Raw genomic sequence first — 20,228 nt, forward strand, 5'->3', positions numbered from 1 at the left:
GCTTTATTATCTGCAGGTGCAGGATGCCTCTAAGAAAAGCAGCTGCCAAATGAGCAATGTAAGGATTTTGAGGATCTGCTCTATTATATTTCAGCACTCTTAAGTTTATGACAACAACCAAGAACAGCCAGGGAGAGAGCACCTGCAGCAGCTTCTAGTTAGAAGAGAATCCTCAGGTCAGTCCAGCAGGCATGTTACCAGCTCTCAAATGGCCATTCCGGATCCCCACCTCCCCACTTATGGCTCCCAGTCTGAGGAAGGGTTGGGAACCAGCAACACAGAGTCACATTAGGACTGAGTGTTTTCCAGGAGGGGAAAGGCAAGGTGAGTTAGGACAGCTCCTTCCAGGAATCTCACACTACCTACTATTTGTTCCTCTTTGGCATGCTCTCCCACAGCATGCTCTCCTGAAGTCCATCTGAAACCCTAGGAAAATGGGTTTCAGAGTAGCAGCCGTGCTAGTCTGTATCTGCAAAAAAGAACAGGAGGACTTGTGGCACCTTAGAGACTAACAAATTTATTTGAGCATAAGCTTTTGTGAGCTACAGCTCACTTCATTGGCTGCATGTTCAGTGCCTAAGGAGTTAACCACCCAGAGTTTATGTACCTTTATCGTAATGCAAAGCTGTAGGATATAGTATGTGGGATTTTGGTTTAACCTGGCTGGGGAGGCTTGAAGAGATGGATGCCAGCATCCAAATTGCCTATCTCCATCCAACTGATACGCTGAGCAGATTGTTTTTCCCCTTTCCAGTAAAATGCAGTTTTATTGCTTGACCTTCTAGTTTTGGACTTCAATATATTCCCATTCCTCTCGGGCACATTAAAGTGTGTATTTATTGGGACTATCTGCTCATGTAATTCTCTTTATGTAAAGGTGCCTTTCCAGTTTGCATGAGTAGTTTTCATCTTTGCTGGCTGTTAAACGTTACGTTTTGGGAGACTGTTTTTGTGTTTCTCAGCCCTCCTTCCAAAGAGCAGAAGACAGACTCAAAGGATTTCAGGCACCTTAGGACAGAAATGTAGGTATGAGTAGCAAAAAATAAAAATAAAAATAAAGGAGGTTTACAAACACTTATATTAAACACATTTTTTATTTAAAAATATTTTTTAAAATGGGCTGTTTTGGAGTTGCAGGTGAAACACTGCAGGACTGGTTTAGTGCATGAGAACTGGGCAATTATATGGATTGCAAATCGGCAAGGCTAGTTTCAGGTGCACATTTTTAAAGTCCATGCTCAGGGCTCTGTATGAACTTCTGCAGATGTGCAAAACACCTGATGTGCACACACATCTAGGCTGTGTGGGTGGGCAAAGCTGTGTGAATTCACAACTTGAGTACAAATCAAATGTAGAAAATAAGTGTATGAGCACTTCTGAACATTGGTTTTAGGTCTTCACTTAGCTACAAGAAACAGCTTTACAGACCAGAGCTTGTGCACCACTGGGAAAGTCTGATTAAGTGCTGGCAATCCCAAAGCATGATCATATAAGAGATCAGAAGGTAGAAGTGATCTGAGCGCTCATGGAACAAGCCCAGGTGTGTCTATTTCCATAGCATGCTGCAAACCCCAGCTATTTGGCGAAGCCTTCTCTCAACGGCAGGAGTCCATGGACTATGGGAATGGCATGGGGCTTAAAACAATTCCAAGTTTAAGCAGCAAACTCATGGATGGTAGGAGCAGAGGCTACTAAGGACTAAACCCTAATGAATTCTTAATTCTGTGCTCACCAGCTAGAGATTTTGGCGAGGAGCACTCTGCAAACTTTGCCATCAATATGACTTTTATTTCTCAGCCTAAAGCGGATCATACATGCCAAGTCCCCTCCTATCCATCCATTCATTCCTTGAATGCTTATAGAGACCTCATTGTTATAGTATGCAAACACAGAAGAGGATGAAGTTCTCTCTCTTCCCCCAATGCCATCAAGAAGCAGGCTTATGTTTTGTTTTTTTATGAATCAGTGAGATTGAGGGTGCTAAAGCAGGTTTTGTATTTGGCTCTAAGTGCAGCTAGGTTCAATGGTCACTCTTTGTTCTGGCAGCGAGTTCCATGTTCCTGGTCCAGCTCCTGTCTCCCATGGTCACAAGCCTCCTCCTATTGGTTGAGTGAACCACTGTTCTGGTGGAATGCAGCTGTTGTGGGAGGACCTGCTTGCAGCGGATGAGACTGTCTCTCTGGTAACCAGGACTGATGCCATGCACATCTAGTTAGTATATACCACATTATACAAATGCCTGGCAGTTATAAGAGTTGAATGGGTCTATGTTTTTCCCAGAGTTCTGTTCCCTCATGCTAAGCTACATCCCACAATCCCTTGCAATAGTACAATTCAGCATATGGCATAAGCGGATAGAAAACATGTCAAAATCAAGATCCATTCAGTATATGTTTTAGTACAAGTTAGGGAGGTACTTTCATGGGCTAGTACCTGGAATGCTAGTATCCAAAACAATGACAAGGAAGGGAGCACACATTTTGTGTAATGTGAATTTAACAACACTGCACAAAATGGCTTCCCGGAAACTGGTATCGTACTGAGCTTTCTTCCTGGACTATGCTATACTATGCTTTGTATTGACTTTAAGCAATAAATCTGACTACTTGCTACTTTTCCTAGATAAAGAGAATTGCAATAGTCCAGCCTAGAGGTTACAAATGTGTGGATCACTATGGCCAGGTCTGCAAGCAATAGGATTAGATCCAAACTTCTAGCTTTTTTCCTCACCTTAACTAACTGGGTGTTCAAGTACAGAATCTACGAGGACCTCACACTAGTCTACAGAATTACATGGGTGATGGCTTCAGAGGAGGTTACGCAAGAACCTCCAGCCTGAAAGAAAATGTGCCAAAATGATAGGTGTCAAGAGGACAAGGTATTGGGAGGATAATGTGTGTGTTTGGGTGGGTGTGCAGGTGTTGGTTCACTTCTTGTGGGAACCCCAGAAGAAACAAATCTCTAGAAGGGACCTGTTTCAGAGTAGCAGCCATGTTAGTCTGTATTCGCAAAAAGAAAAGGAGTACTTGTGGCACCTTAGAGACTAACAAATTTATTTGAGCATAAGCTTTCATGAGCTACAGCTCACTTCATCGGATGCATTTGGTGGAAAATACCTAGAAGGGACCTGAATGCAGAGAATGCATCCATTTCTAAATCACTCCTCCATCACTCCTAAAAGCTCTGAAGCTGGTGTTTTCCTGCCATTGCTCCAAAAATGGCACTGAGGCCTAGGAACAAGAAGCTCTATAACCTATTCAATCTGTCTGGTTTTAGACAGGCCATAATAAAAGCTAGATAATAATACCGCTCATGCATCTGCATTTGACAAAAGGACCATAGGGTCTCAGCACCATTCCTGGAATTTGTTCTGCCATTTCTACAATAGAAAACACAAGTCTGCAAGTGACTAACCACATGATGTTATTGTTGTTATCCTTGTCCTTCCTTACTCCTTACTCTTACACATAGCATCATGTCTAAAATTAAATTGCAAGCCCTTTGAGGTAGGGACTGTGTCCTGGTCTTTACTGGCCCTACATAAATAACGAGGTATGGTCCAAATTCTGGTTTCATGATGCGCATTAAGCAGTATATCTTCTTCCACACTTAGCCCCACTGGAATTATAGATTCTGAGCACAGAAGGGACCATTATGATCATCTAGTTTGACCTCTTGCATGACACAGACCAAAGAACCTCAGCCAGTAATTTCTGCATCCATAGACATGTTGAGCAAGCTGCTATTCAGCGTGAGGAAGGGTATAAGAATCTGGCTTTTATTCCATAGTTTCATGTTTTTCTAAGCAAAGGCAACAGTGCAAGTCTGTTTTAACAATTAACCCCCCAAAACTTTAGGAAGCTATTCTGCTTCTCAGGAGACAGATATTAGGTTGGCCTCTGTAAGGATTTGTGTTTTGTCTCTCATTGTGTTATTTTCCACTACTGAGATCAACAAAGCTTCACCAATGCTTTGGACAAAGCTAACAAGAAGGACACAGAAAACAAGATCTTTACGGATGCACTCTCTTCTCTCTCTGCAGATAGGGACGCATGTCTCTCTTGGAATGTGCTCACAAGAAGATGTGTGAATCCCTGAAGCAGCAGGCAGATGTTTTGCTGATGAAGTTGCTTTCAGTTCCTCCAGTAGAGAACTTTCTTTGTAATTTCCTAAACAATTTGACCATGCAGCCTGGTTCTTTTATCCACATTTGCATGTATCTCATCAACTTCTTCCAACCTCACTATAGGTCATACGATCATGGGGAAAAAATTCTATGAGGCAATGCTCTGAGAAGCACCTGACTGAATAATGTAAGTCAAACCTTGAAGGGCCGAGTCCATGGGCTCTGTGTGATGCATTTGCTGCTCAAGGTTGACAAGGCATTTTTATTCACTGTAAGCAGAAAGCATAAACTATTTCCCCAGAGGCAGAAACAAATGTTATTCAAGTTCCTTGGTGGCAAGATTCCTACAGAGGTGGTTTCCAATTCCTCCTTGAATATAACACTTCATAAAAGCTCTCCAAGTCCATTATGGAAGAGAACTGCTTTACGCATTGAGTCCCCAGGCAAAGAAAGAGGTCTTTTCTCCCTTGCTCTCGACATTCCTCATCATATACTTGCCAGTTTCATAATGGGAAGGCCACCTTCCAACCGCCAGCCTTGTCAGTGCCTCACAAGCGATTGGCATATAGGCTGAAAATCCACAGATTCCTGGGCTGGAGGCACTTGGCTAGAAGTTGGCCACTGAAGAAGAGATGAACAAGATTTCCCCACCAAAGCTCCACCCAGCACTTTGCAGGGGCTGCCAGCTACCAGATCAACAGAATCCACTGGGAAAGATAAAGGCAGCAGCCCCAGAGTCTGCATTTCCCTTGCTTCTGAAAGGGAGCTACCCACCAGGCTCTGGCAGCATTGTGGTGGCTTGCCAGGCTATCCCACAGGAATGACAGAAGGTGCTGTGGGTAGAGGAAGGGCTGGGTCCAGCTGGTATGTTCTGAGAGAGAAAAAGGCAAGTCACTTCCCCCTGATCCCTTGCAAGTCCTGGATTCCTGCTCTGGGGAGTTCAGCTGAAGAGTTGTCCATCCCCTGAGGCAAGAGTACAGAAAAAAAGTACAGGGATCAGAAAAAAATATCTTGTGCAAGCTGGAAATAGAGCAGCAGCCAGAAGCTCCAAAAGAGCAGGCACCAGCAGAATGGATCAAGTAGAGAGTTTGTGGGGCAAAATGTGTACATGCCCAGCCTTTTTACCAGGGTTTAGAGTCTAGGCCAAGCTTTGCTGTTGTGGATCCACTAGCTCCCTCCCCACCTGCAACTGGACCAGTAGCCCTTTGGCTGGTAGCTCAAAGGCATGTGGAGCTCCTGCCTGAGCAGGTCCCACACTAGGATTTGGCTACTGCATACAAGAGTACATCTACACGTCAATTAAACAGTTGTGGCTGGGCTGGGCCAGCTGATTTGGGCTTGCAGGGCAATGTGGGCTGCAGCAAGAGAGCTGACAGCCTGGACAGTACGGGGGACAGGTGACAGTGCTATTATTTGTCAACAGAGGCTGGAATGTTCGTTTGCCCATTTACATCAGACAGACATTGGATTTAAAGAAAAAAAGTCCCTTTCGTTTTTATAGCATCTGTCTAGCTAAGAGACTTCCCGTAAGAACTGACAGAGTAGAAAACAGCCTGCAATATTAAAATAAAAGCGGGCACTAGGGTTTTTATAGCACTGAAACCCACATACAAGGCGGAGTTTTACATCTTTGTGGTGATTCACCTGCCCTGATGGCATTATTTATCCAGCAGCGACAGCTGCGAAAAGTGCTTTACAGACATGTAGGAACAGTGGGAAAATTTGTTCATACCTGTAAGTTTGTCTTCTCATAACAAGGAAGCCATCAGTCTGGACTATTGGGTGAGCCACGCTCACAGCAGCTCTGTGGCTGGAAGTTTTGGTGCCCAACCGCTCCTCTAGAAGAGCCCAGTAACTACACCATGAGCCCAGTATTCTGCCTCTGTCTGTGAGATGCAGCAAATTGGGCTTTATCTGCAGTTTGCCTTCACTTATTCCGGAATATATATTCCATTCCAATACTGGGCAAGAGTCAGACTGGGCCCATGTCAATGTGAATCCTGGGGCTGGGCCTAGAGGCATAAAATCTTCTGAGGAGTAAGATTGGGTTATGAAAGGGATAGTGCAGCTAAAATGGGCTACAGCACTTTCTGGGGATTGGGAGTGGCCAGGAGATGCAATAGTGCTAGCATGGTACAAACTAACCCTGCCTCATGGCAGAAAACACCAAAAGCCACCTGCCCTCCCTCAAGACATATCCTTCACCTAGAAAAGCTATGGTAAATCAGGTTTAGCTGTAAATGCACAATGCCAGAAAGCCCCAGTGAAGGATAAAACTGTTGCATTCCAAATCAGTCACGGTCATGTACAAAGTGTGAAAGCCCATAACAACAGGGACAGCACAGCAGCAATGGCTGAAGTTCAGTCCTTAATCAGTAACAGGACGTTGTGCGGGTGCGAGTGGAGCCAGGAGTACAGTATCAGTACACACTCAGTATCAGACCCTGCTCCAAAGCAAGTCACTATGATCATGTGATGAGTCCAGCTCTTTCACTTCGTCACCGGGGGGGCACTCAAGAAGGTCACTGGGAGGACCACAGGGGCATTCCTGTTTAGGATTCCATGGCTGATCTGTCTTGCTGTCTGTTTTGAGAGCCGTGCTGCAGCTTGGTAGTTTAGAAAGGGCTGCTCTATGCACATTTAAGGCCACTTCGCTCCAGTTTGAGGTGGACATGGAGGAAATTCAAGCCCCGAGCACCAAGGAGGTACAGATGGGGGATATACAGCTAGCTAGCTGCCTGTGAAACTTGCACAGCAGAAACTGAAACTAAGCCAATCTGGCCTTGGTTTGAGGAGTTATTATCAACCCCCAAATGGGGCTGGGTTCACAAAGCAGGATCCATTTATAGCTGTGGCCGAGCATCACATTGATATTTTCAGATCAATAAACTATATTAAATGTAAAGTCCAAATAAATATCACAGGGAATACTGTACTGATTATTTAGCATCATAAAAGCGGTCACTGGATTTCCAGTCTGATGCATTAGAGAGCTGCTGAAACCAGAGGAACTTGTTGCAGAACATATGCCCAGCTTCCTGCAGGGCACTTGGGACCTTGTCTGTAGCTCTGTTTATGGGTAAACTACTGGGCAGAGCTCAGGGGAAAAAAAATCTGTTTCAAACCAAAATTAAAAGAACTACTTAGAGCTACTTTCCCTTCAAATTCCCCAGCACTTGGTCTCTGATTGTCTCCTGCACCCTGTCAAATGGAACAGGCTCATAAAAGAGACAGCTTCTGTTTTCACAATTACCCTGGTAATCAGCTGTGATGGGAAAGGAAAAGGGAGAGAAGTTATGACAGCTTAACGAGGCTTCAGTGACACAATCTGCTGGAGTGTGGAAGTGCCTCTCCCAGGGCCTATAGTTTGTTTGCTCAACATCTGTCAGCAAGCGAGCAAGGCTGGCTTTCACAAGGGAGGCTGGAGCTTTGGGATGGCCCATCCATCAGCACTTCTAGCCATTTGGAATCACGGTAACACTGTTACTTTACAATGGGACTACGGAAGAGTTGATGGGAGGTGGAAGTGGAGTCAGAAAGAAGGAATTCAGGAAAAAGGGAGAAGGAAAACACTTGATAATCTTTTTAAAACTCCCCAGCTCAATTCCAGATCTTGGTTAGTTTTTTTTAAAGGGAGTTTGCCAATTAAAGCACATTATTAGTGTATAGACTGAGTCTCATCACACTGCAAGAAGACCGATGAAGTGAGCTGTAGCTCACGAAAGCTTATGCTCAAATAAATTTGTTAGTCTCTAAGGTGCCACAAGTACTCCTTTTCTTTTTGCGAATACAGACTAACACGGCTGCTAGTCTGAAACCTATCACACTGCAAGGGCATCTAACTCTCCACAGCACAAAGAAAATATACCCTGGCACATCAGCACCCCACACAGGTCTTTGGATTTTGAGCACAGTTTTCTCCGATATGTGGAGATTACGGGATAGTCCTTCTGATAGGATCCCTGGACTCAGCAAGTGAATTTTTATTCCAGCCTTGAAAATTTACCAGTCCAGGTGTGAAATCTACTCACTCTCCTTTTGCTCCAGCGACTGAAGATAATGTCGATATGCATATGTTACTTGCCCATCGCAAAAAAACAAACAAACAAAAAAAACACCCCACCCCAATTACTTGCTGTGGGCAAGTAGCATTTTGCAAGGCTGCTTAATCCTAAATCCATGGCCTTAGCTAAATGGGCCAAATTCTGGCTTCTACTGGGGATAATGAGAGCTGCAAATACAAGAATTTGGCCCTTAATGGGAAGTCCTTTCTTGCTTTCTAGGTGAAAGAGTAATGAATGGAGGTTTAGACACTGGGAAAATGCAGATATATCTTCCAGCTGTTTTGAGAAGGGCCTTCATTAGTAATTTGGTCTAAAAATGCCCATACATCTCATTTTATTGGCAAATACATTTGTGCTAACTGTGGAGTTACTGCTATACCCGTCCATTATTCAGCAGCTATTATGAAGCCGTGAGCCTTTGCCTCTGAGTGGAGATGCCTCCAGCCATAGCAATTGGAATCACATCTGTTTGATTTTATTCATACATTAGAACAATGAATCTTCACTCTTTTCTCCTTCCTGTGTTCTGACACATTCCACTTCCTTTACACATGTCGCTGAAGCAGTAGTTACTAGCTGGGACAGGAGGTGCTCTGGCAAAAGAGCTGACCACTGATTTACATGAGAATTTAAAGGACCCTTATAAACTAGATTAAACTTTTTACATGACTTGCATGTCTCCATTTTGGAGAATTCAAGACTTGTTCTTGCAAAACCTCTCAATATGAACCAAATTAACCTGATTAATTAATCATTAGGGACTCAAAAATCCCCCCAAATAATCAGATAAGCTCTCCCCTCAGATTGTGGGTTGATTCTCAGATGATTCTCAGATGATTCTGAGAAGTGCTATTCTCATGAATAACAAAAGCCAGAGCCCAGAGTCCAGATTTCAGGGATCAGAGCTTTTCAAATTGAAAGGTCGCTTCACAAGTACCACTGAGGTTAGCTACAATATGACAGCACTTTCATGCACTTTCATTACCCTGAACTGTTCAGGTGGTAATCCAAGACCAAATGAATGCACTGCATTCAAGCCTGCTGAATCCAGTTCAGCCTCGAGTTACCACCTTTCCCAACACCAAGGTCTTTGCAATAAAGAATAACTATTAAAATGAGCACTAGAAGAAGCAGTGATACAATTCTATAATGCCTTGCACCCATGGTCTCAAGATACCTAATATATATGAATGGATTTGTCCTCCTAATACACCTGCAAAGTAGGTATAGCATTCTGGAGATAACCTCTCTGGGTCTCAGGCTGTCTAAGTGATTTGTCCTGCATTGTTGAGAACAGAAGCCAAGGCTCTTGACCCCAGTACCTTGTTCCAATCACTAGACCATACTGCCTTGGCATGTCATTCCACATGAGGAGAGAGGAGAGCTGCGTTCCATGGCCGAGTTCCCTCTGCGTTCTCCTCTTGGATTAGCCCATCTAACCCAGCCATAAGGAAACAATAGGCAATCTTTTCCCAACAGCTAGCACAGAAGAAGCATGCTGCCCAGGAGCACATTCCCATGGGTCAGGTGGCAGGCCAGGGCTGGATAGCTGCGTATTTGTTTTGCCCTGTTCCCAAAATACATCTCGCAGGGGTGGCGGGGTTCATATCCTGCATGTTCAGCAATCTCTGCCATAGACATCATAAACAAAGTCCAGAGCCAGACTAATGATGGGAGGGAGCCATTATCTAGGTCCTTCTACTACTCATCACCATAGAAACCAAGTGCCTCAAGTTGTTATCCCAGGACCCTGCTGAGCTCTGAATTCTCTCGTCCAGGTCCTCTTGTTGCCAGAGGAGAAGAGGAAAGTTTAGGAGACATCCTTTCTCCACTGTGTTCATTAGAGGCTCGAATTAAAATAGAAGAGCGTGCCAACAAAAAACCAACAGTAAACACTCACACTACAATTCCCTTCACCTCTCAATTGCTTTCAGTCTCTTGTGATTCCATAGACGTGTTTCTCTACTGCCAGAGTCTTCCAGATTAGACAAGACATGAATTCCTAATGTCATCACAAACCACAAAAGATCCAACCTTTTTTTTAAATAATCAGGCCTTCGTCCATTATAAAGAAAAAAAAAAAGCATAAGCTCAAATTTTCCCACTCTCTTTTAAGGTTCTCTTTTAAGCATTTCTAATGCACCCCTCACTGAAGTGATAATGTTCATCACTAGAGAGCATATTTTTAATCCAAAGATCTCAGGGGCTTACAAAGCTATGTAATAATTATTAGCCCACGTTGCAGATGGGGAATCTGCAGCCCAGAAGAGGTGAAGGGCCTGGCCTAAGGTCACAAAGTGAGTCAGTAGCAGAACTGGGAATGGGAACCTGGGGTGAAGTCCTGGCTCCACTGAAGTAAATAACAAAACTCCCATTAACTCAGTGGGGCCAGGATTTCACCCCAATTCTCTCAGTCTGGTACCCAATTCCACTGGACCAAAGGCGAGTCACAAAAACGGAGGGTTGCACTGACACTGTCTCTAAAGCAGTCAGCTCCTCCAGGACCTACAGCTGCTAAAGGCACTGACCAGTCCTCACCATTTCCCTCCTTACTGCTCCTCCCAACTCATTTGGGCATGGGGGAAGGGCACTGGTCATTTTTTTGGGTAGGTGTTGCCCTTAGAATCCTCCAGACCTAAGACATAACCCTACAGTTCGCAGCAGGGCACACAGAAACAACCTGGTGAGACAGAGGGAAGGGGGAGACCTAATTCATGTAATTGACCTGGTGCCTTTAAATGCAAAGAACTGAAACAACAACAGTGTGGAGGGAAGACAAGCAAACATGAAGCACCTCATAAATCAGGTGGGTAGGAGTGTGCTGCAGCACTCTGCAGTCCCTGATTAACGTCATCTGTTACTTTAGCAGATGCTCAAGAGGTTAGGGCTTTTCCAATCTGTTTTAAATTGCTGTTTTCTCTCTCTTCCTTCCAATATCCCCTTCAGTGAGTCGAGGGGATTGTCATGTACTTTCACCTTCCCCACTTGGGCACAAGAATGCACTGCAAAGCACGTAACCAATAGCCTTGAGCAATGGTTCTCAGCTTTTTCCATAGCATAACACTGAGTTACAACAGAATACTATTCGGGATTGCCATCCCCTCCCTCCCAACTAGCCATAAAGAAAGGAGGGGTGGTTGTGATTGACCTTGAATCTACTGGAAGGATGAGAGTCCAGCAGAGATCAGACCAATCTGCAAAATCTGAATCCAAATTCCCCAAAGCTCAGGACAAGCAGGTAGGAGATTTTGGAGTGCCAGGTGTAAAGCTCCAATCTGGACCTGAACTGCAGAGGTGTTTTTGGTCTGGTGTGCAGGTTCGGGCCCATATCTATAGATTTAGGGTCCAGTCCCACAGTCCTTACTCTCGTGAACAGTTCCAGTGATTGCAGTGGGAAATGAGTGAGAGCTACAGGACTGGGCTTCATGCCTATGTATCAAACTCATTCAATGGATAGGGCTTACCTCCATTTTGAATGATGGGCCATGGGTTGGGGTAAACAGAGAAACCCACACTCCCCCAGTTCACAGTGGATCTCCCACTGATGCTAATGGAAGATTTGTGTGAAGATCAAGATAAGGGGCGAATATGGCCTGTATATAGTGTAGGCCTTGCTGTACCACTAGGCATAACTAACAGTGTGAACCAAAGGCTGTGAACCAGAGTAGGCCTGGCTTTGGCAAAACAACACCACACTCGGTATTAGCTAACACCAAGTTAGCACATTCCTGACTGGAGAGGATGGTACAAAACCACACAGATCTCTCAAGTAACTTGGTAAATGCATTCCAATGAGATGGTACAAGAACACACCGACCCCTCGTCAGATCAGGCTGGGATGACAGGATAATGTCTCCAGGCCCAGAGCTAGCACACTAATCACTGGACCATCTTTCCTCCTGATTAGTGTGTCTCTTCTCTTTTCATTCCTCTGTTCTTCTTTCCCTTCCAATTCCACATTCTTTAGCCAGGGAATTCACTCCTAACACCTTCCCTGTTCCACAGCTAAAATAAGCAGTATGATAGTTGATGCTTATATCTATAGTGTCTTCAGGCTTTAGGGTTAACACTGATGTGGTTATTGGCAGGCAGGGAAGCTTACACCTCTCAGAGTAAGTCATTTACAGGCTGCTTGCAGATTCAGGCAGACAGCCCCACATTGAATTACACCCTGTTTACTTTTAGAAGGTTTACTTCACAACCATGACAGCTAGACCCTTAACAAAAAAAACCCCAACCAAAACCAAAAAGGATGCTGAGATCGTGAATCTGCTATGTAGCTCACGTAAATACACCATGGAGGCCGGATACAGCCCACAGGGCCCATTTGACACCTTTAGCCTAATGTATGGACAGGAAATGGTTATAAATAGTCAGTCCCCTCTCAACTCTCTAAAGACATAAATAATTTTGACATGGAGCGTTCGAGCACTCAGGGTCATTTCCAGACCACCCACGGGGCTTGCATTAATGGATTTTCTTTGCTTAGCTATCAGTTAAACTAGTGTTTACTTTGAGTGTTTTAACATCTTTTAAATGGAAGCAGCTAAGAGGAGACTGGCACAAAGCCCCACTTACTTGTTAGTGACTGCTTGCATAAACTCATCAATCAGTTCATCGTATTGTTTCCCACGGACCCGCTTGTGTTTCAGTCCAATATAGAGTGGATCATTCAGGAGAGCCTAGGACACAAAGCAATCTGTTTATGGCACCTGCTTCTCTGCCGAACGGAGATTTACATACAAAATGTACGTGTCTCACATTTATGTCTGCTTCAATCATTATTGCTAAGCAACAAAACATGGCGGGCTGTCCAGTTCCTGGGCATGATGCAAACACAAATCCCTTCCTGAACACCAGCTTTAGTTCATGATAAATAAACCCACACCAAGGAGTGTCTCATTGTGGAAATACAATCATAGGAATTGAGTGCTTGCTGGACAGCCCCTGGGAAGCAGAGTCCTCTCTCCACAGGACCAGGAGAGCTCATGCAGTGACAGTGCTTCCTTATGCCATCTTCCTGAAGTGTTTCACTCTTGCCCTGTAAGGCCCAGCTTGTAGGTAGTACAGTGTCCATTGCTCATTCAGTTCCTGGGTTCTTACCTGAGACTGCCCATGTGGGGTTTACTAGGGACCGTCATGATTTTTGCAACATGGACTACTGTCCATTAGGAACTAATGAGGCCATCAATCCATTTCATCTAAGCCACCAGATGCTAACAAGCTTTCTACTGTATTAACCTGAGCTGGATTTGAACCAGTGAACTCCTGAACCATCTAGTCCTCAACTTCACCTGTATGTGTTTGCTAGTCTCCTTGAGTTTGCTGCCATTTTCTAACTCCAGACTCAGATTTCTATTTCTCAAAGCCTTTTGCAGATATTGGACACAACTCCATACATTCAAAAAACTGTTTTTCCAATCAACCCCACAAGTGCTGAACTGGGACCTGCATCCTATCTAAGATAAGAAGCTGTTGCCTCCAGAAGTGGTGATTCAGCATGGAAAGAAATAACATCCGGGAGAATGTGACAGAAATAGCAGTAGCAGGAGACAGATGGGCCACCTAGCAGGATGTTTTGAAGGTCTGAGTGAGTCATCAAAAAGAGATCCCACTTCCACCCTGGCCTCAGGAACCGAATCATGGCTGTCAGAGGGGCGCATCCTACCAAAGCCCTATTGTCCTGTAGCTTTGCAAACCTTAACTGTTGGCAGGTATGCTAAAATGAAATCTGTTTCCAGAGCCACAGAAACCCAGCTGTTTTTCCTTTAGCGGGGAATAGGAAAGGGGTTTTCCACTGAATTTGATTAGGTCTGCTCTTCTATGCCATGGTTCTTGAAAGAGGAGACACACGTTTCCATTACTATATAACACTTGAATACATTTTTAAGTGGTCAATGGTATGTCGCTGGTTCTTTAAAGTGAGCTACCTGGGCGATTCCAAGTTCTGAAAACCACAGGCTGAGTTGCCCAAGGAGTACATGGAAGTATTCTGTAACACATTGACCAAGTCTCCCAGTAGATGTGGGACACTTCTGATTTAATAACGTTATCTCCTGCATAAAAATAACAAAAAACATCCATTTATGCCAAATTCAAAAACTCAGCTACATTACCTAGAATCATACATGTCAGCTCTGGGTGTGCATCAGCATAGACTGTGGAGCTGGCATTGGGAGGCAGACCTGAGCCATGGCCTGACCATGTTTAGCCCAGCCAAACCTGAATGTGCATGACCCCAAGGGCCAGACTGCAATGCCACTCACTCCAATTTGGCCCAGCCACCACCACAAATCTCCCTGAAATTAATTTGAAAAGTTTGATCTATATGCTCTGCAGTACCAGCAAGATGGCAGGAAAGTGCTTCTAAATGCATCATTATGCACTAAACACAGAAAGAGGCAAGTCGTTTAAAATTTTAATTTATTAATTTTTTCATGTGAGTGGGAGAGCCTTGTGGTTTGAGCATAGACCTGAAAGCCGGGAACTCCTGAGTACTAACCCAGTGTGGAGAACATGGGGAATAGCTGCATTGGGAATGGATGAGTCATTACACAAAGTAAAACTATTTCCCCATGTTATTTCTCCTCCCCACCCCACCCCCCACTGTTCCTCTGATATTCTTGTTAACTGCTGGAATTAGCCTACCTTGCTTGTCACCATGAAAGGTTTTCCTCCTTTTCCCCCCCCCTGCTGCTGGTGATGGCTTATCTTAAGTGATCACTCTCCTTACAGTGTGTATGATAAACCCATTGTTTCATGTTCTCTGTGTGTGTATATAAATCTCTCCTCTGTTTTTTCCACCAAATGTATCCGATGAAGTGAGATGTAGCTCATGAAAGCTTATGCTCTAATAAATTTGTTAGTCTCTAAGGTGCCACAAGTACTGCTTTTCTTTTTGCGAATACAGACTAACACGGCTGCTACTCTGAAACCTTTCAAGTTTGAAAGTTTTATCTCACCAGTTTTGCCGTGCCAGATGAGAATCATATATTCAGATGGCTTATGGTCAAATGAGAAGCAAGTACATTTTAAAATAGTTTCTTGCATATTTGACAAGCATTGGCCATAGCAAATATCTATAGGAATTTATTTTAAAAACATATCCTCACAGATGTCTCTTCTGGCATCAGTAAAAAGTTGCTTTTCAGCCCTTCTGAGCCAGAGTCATAAGGCAGAAACTGTGAACAGATGGAGTCCGCCTGTCCTGTTATCGTGTGCAGTAAAGTGTGCAATCTGACAAAACACTGCCATTAATTAAGCCCAAACCACCCAGTGGGGATTCTCCGTTTGCTGAAATATAATCGCTTCCAAACACACCCGGGGATGTGTCAGTTTCCTTATGCTTTTCATAGGAAAAGTCAGTCTGTATCTGCATGGCTGAAATCTTTTAACTCACCTTATCATGCTGAAAGATGGAGCTGACCCTTCAACTCCTGCTGGCCCAGCTCCAGCTTCGCCTTCCCATCAGTGGAACATGAGGACAGCCAGTGTTTATCTGACCTCATTCTACGAGCAAGAGTGCAAGCTGGCAACTTCTGTGCACTGTTGGGTTAGCTGTCTTCTTATCTTAGGTGTCTCTGACTCTAGCTCCGAATTCAGGGACTGATTCTCCGAGTTAAGAACCCAGCTTTAAATAAAACAGCTCTTCGTTTTTAAAATGCACAGAATAAGCAGGTAATCTTACCTCGTTGTCTGTGCCAACATCAAGCAGGACAGGCAGACACTGTTGCGGGTTCATTCCACCACAAGCTGTGTACAAGGCAAGTTTCCCTACTGGGATGCCCATGCCATAACTTCCTAGATCTCCTAGGCCTAGAATTCGCTCTCCATCTGTCACCACGATGGCCTGCAGATAATGAAGAGCATCCATTATACAGCATTGTCAATGCTTTATTTAACATTGTTTGCAGTACCAGCTCCCTAGATTTTTATAACAATGCAGTTTTGTAGCCACAGTATGGGATGGAAGTTTGTTCCCTTCGTAGGTTACTGTACTACTAGTTATCACAAAGGTGTAAGACAGCCATGGGGAGATGGCTAGGAGGGCAGCAAAGCACGGTGGAGAATATCAGTGAAGGACTCTGAGCCCTGGTCTGCCCTGCAAACGTATGTTGGTATGACTATGTCACTCAGCGGTATGGAGAATCCACACGCCTGAGTGATACAGTTATGCAGTGTAGACAGTGCTATGTTGACGGGAGGTGGGGTACTGTTCTGACAGGAGAAGCTCTCTCTTTGGCATAGATTGTGTCTTCACTAAGTGCTACAGTGGCGCACCTGCACTGGTGCAGCACTGTAAGTGTAGACAAGCCCTTAGGTCAGCATTTCTCAAATGGGGGTCTGCAAGGGTACTCCAGGGGGTCTGCCAGCCCCACTGATCAACTCCTTCCCCTCCCTCCCTCAACTCCTCCCCCTCCCTCCCAGCACCTCCTGCATGCCGGGGAACAGCTGTTCAATGGGGTGCAGGAAGCGCCCTGAGAGAGAGGGAGGAGCGGGGATGGGGCGTGCTTGGGGAAGGGGACGGAATCATGTCTGAGGCCACTAGCCCCACTGATCAACTCCTCCCCTTCCCTCCCAAAGCCTCCTGTATGTAGCAGAACAACAGTTCAGAAGCGTGCAGGAGGCGCTGAGATGGAGGGGGAGGAGCAGGGATGGGACGTGCTCAGGGGATGGGGTGGAAAAAGGTGGGGAAGAGGAGGGGCAGGGATGGAGTGGGGGCAGCAAGAGGTGGAGTGGGAGTGGGGCCTTGGGGGAAGGGTTGGAGTGGGGGCAGGGCCTGAAGCTGAGCAGGGGGCTTGGGAGTTCATGAAAAATTTTAAAGCAAAATGGGGGTCCTCAGGTTGCTAAAGTTTGAGAACTGCTGCCTTAGATAGTTAGTAACTCTTGGAGTGAGGAATCCCCCTCCCTGCCCCTCCCTGCCTTTATCTATTTTATGCACTTATCAGGTCCTTCACTAGCAGTCTTTGAAATGAGCCAATTTTGAAGACATGGGAAGAGAGAGACTGGATTAAAATGATTTAATCTTGTTTAATTAAAAAGCAGTGTGATTTAGCTCTTCCTATCTCCTTTCTTTGCGAATGTCATTTTCTGCATCAGCCAGTGCTATAAGACCTCACTTGTAATTCTATACTGGGTATATTGATCACTATTCCCTTCACAGAACTGACCCAGGCACAAATTAGCTGGCATTAGCCTCTTCTCTAATTGTTACAACCAAGTTCATAAAGAGACTACTTGGCACTCATGTAGTGCCTTTCTGCCAAGGATCTCAGAGCACTTTGTATGTATTCAGAAATTAAACCTCACAGGCCTGTGACCTGACACCTTGGTCAGTATTATTGTTCCTGTTTTCCAGATGGGGAAACTGAGGTAGAGAGAGAGGCATAAGTGACATGCCTTAAGTCATGGCAGAGCTTGTAATGGATACCTGCTTTCCTGACTCCCATTCCTGTGCCATAACCCCAAGACTATTCTCCCCATCACGTTTTTCTTCTCTCCACTCTTAGGCCTAGCTTGACCTAGCTATGTTGCTCAGAGGTGTGAAAAATTCACATCCCTGAGAGATGTAGTGAAGCTGACCTAGGTCCTAGTATAAATGCCAGTAGGTTGACAGAAGAATTGTTCTATTGACCTAGTACTGCCTCCTGAGGGGGTGGATTAACTGCTGTGATGGAAAAACCCCTTTCATCGCTGGAGCAAGTGTCTATGCTATGGTGCTAGAGAGGCACAGGTGCAGTGCCGTGGTTGTACCACTGTAGCATCTATAGTATAGACGTAGCCTTACTTTAGTCTTTTCTCTCATCCACGCATTGACATCTACACTAGACGTGAGCCTGAGTTAATCAATTGTCAGGTAACACTGGTATCTGAAATGTGTGTAGGTGGTTAGTGGGGACACTCCCCATCCTACCAACTTTTGCCCTTTTCAGCACTACGATGGGAAGCAAATACCTAGGTTGATCCCTAAGGATCTGCACTTACACATTTATTTGACTGGTGGTTTTGTTTGTTTCTTTGTTACAACCAGGAGAAAAAAAGCATGGCCAAGATTTTCAAAATTAGAAGCTTGAAGTTAAGCAATTTAATCACCAGCCTGAGGTTAAGAGTGTCAAGGACCCAACCACAGCTCTAACTGAGGTTAATTAGGCTCCTATTTTTGCCAATCTTGTTGTGTATGTGTGTGTGTGTGGTGGTGAAAATTAGTAAGAACAGGACAAAATGGCAATTCTGCCTTAATGCAGGAGGAAAGTGGTTAACACAATGTCAAGACCGTCCAAAACTGGCCAGGAGCTTCAGGGAACAGAGCGTTCAGATTCAGATCATGTGGATTATTTGATTGAGGGTGACCTAAATGCACAATCTGGCTTGGATATCAAAGGAGAAGTCCATGGCAAAATTATATTTATTTACTGATTCACTGAGTTAATGTCAAAAGGAGACCCACATGCACTTTTAGGAGAAATAAGAGAATGGAGGATTATAAAAGATCTCAACAGATCACCTTTCTTTGGTGCGGGATAATAAACATGGGTTTATTGGCTAGGGCTATTTGCTAGGGCAAACTGGCTTTGTGAACTCAGGGAAAGAATAAACCACACGATCAACTCTTTTAGTTCAGGTTTTCGAATGTTCTCTTTCAGCATATTTCTGATGATTAAAGGGAGATACCATTGGAGGATTTAAACTTGTGCTATATGGCTTTAATTTCATTGCTGATAAACAGTCATACACTGTTATTCAATGCACACAATATACATCTCCCAAGGATCTTGCAGTTCTTTTCTCCCCCGAGTTAACCAGTAATTTTAAACTGGAAAAAACAGAACTGCACCGAACTGGCTCATGAAAAATCATGAGACAGGGGAAAGAAAAGGATGGCTTGTTTGGCACAATGCATCCATGCATAAATTTGTGTTTTGTCTCCCTGCCAAAATCTGTTGTACATTTTGTGTAATATTGGGCGTTCTAAAGATATCATGAGGTGTATGCAGTGGTTGCTTATGTGACATTCCCTGAGCAGGTACCAACTAGGGTTGCCACTCTTTAATTGCACCAAACCGAACACTCCTGCCCCACTGCCTGCCCCGCCCCTTCCCCAAGGCCCTGCCCCTGTTCGCTCCATCCCCCTTCCCTCTGTCACTCGCTCTCTCCCACCCTCACTCACTTTCACCGGGCTGGGGCAGGGGGTTGGGGTATGGGAAGGGGGTGAGGGTTCTGGCTGGAGGTGCAGGCTCTGGGGTGGGGCTGGGGATGAAGATTTGGGGTGCGGGAGAGGGCTCTGGGCTGGGGCAAAGTGGTGGGTATGGGCTGTGGGCTTGGGGGGCATGCGGGCTCCAGGTGGGACCAGAAATGAGTCGTTCAGGGTGCAGAAGAGGGCTCTGGACTGGTGCAGGGGGTTAGGGTGTGGGTGGGGTGAGGACTCTGGCTGGGGGTGCAGGCTCTGGGGTTGAGCCGGGGATGTGGGGTTTGGAGTGCAGGAGAGAGTTCAGGCTCTGGCTGGGGTGTGGGCTCTGGGGTGGGGCTGGGGATCAGGGGCTTGGGGTGCAGGAGGGGGCTTGGGTAGGGTGTTCGGGTGTTGGTGTGGAGTGTGGGCTCCGTGAGGGAGTTTGGGTGCGGGAGGAGATTCTGGGCAGGGGCAGGGGGTTGGGGTGCGGGAGTGGGTGCAGAGTCCCAGTGGCACTTACTGCGGCTTCCAGGAAGCAGCCGTCAGGTCCCTGCAGCCCCTAGACTCATGGGCGGCCAGGGGGGCTCCGCACGCTGCCTTCACGCTCACAGGCGCCACCCCTGCAGCTCGCACTGGTCGCGGTTCCCGGCCAATGGGAGCTGCAAAGCCGACCCTCGGGGCAGGGGCAGCACGCAGATCCTCCCTGGCTGCCCATGCGTCCAGACTCTAGGAACTGCAGGGACCTGGCAGCTGCTTCTGGGAGCCGCATGGACCTTGGGCAAGCTGGCAGCCTGCTTCAGTCCCGAGCGCCCGCCATGTTACTGACCGGACTTTTAACGGCCCAGTCGGCAGTGCTGACTGGAGCCACCAA

General features: G+C 45.6%; 1 protein-coding gene across 2 annotated transcripts in view; it reads right to left on the reverse strand.

Moving 5' to 3' along the window:
• ME3 (malic enzyme 3) overlaps positions 1-20,228 on the reverse strand; it is a 180,344-nt gene that overhangs the window by 36,093 nt on the left and 124,023 nt on the right. For both annotated transcript variants that reach the window (XM_038383493.2, XM_043504131.1), the window contains exons 5-6: positions 15,878-16,039; positions 12,769-12,872 (exon numbers count right to left, since the gene is read on the reverse strand). In XM_038383493.2, coding sequence (XP_038239421.1) covers positions 12,769-12,872; positions 15,878-16,039 — 266 coding nt within the window. The remainder of the gene's footprint in view (positions 1-12,768; positions 12,873-15,877; positions 16,040-20,228) is intronic.

This window comes from Dermochelys coriacea, chromosome 1 (assembly GCF_009764565.3).
Source record: "Dermochelys coriacea isolate rDerCor1 chromosome 1, rDerCor1.pri.v4, whole genome shotgun sequence".
Classification (NCBI taxonomy): domain Eukaryota; kingdom Metazoa; phylum Chordata; order Testudines; family Dermochelyidae; genus Dermochelys; species Dermochelys coriacea.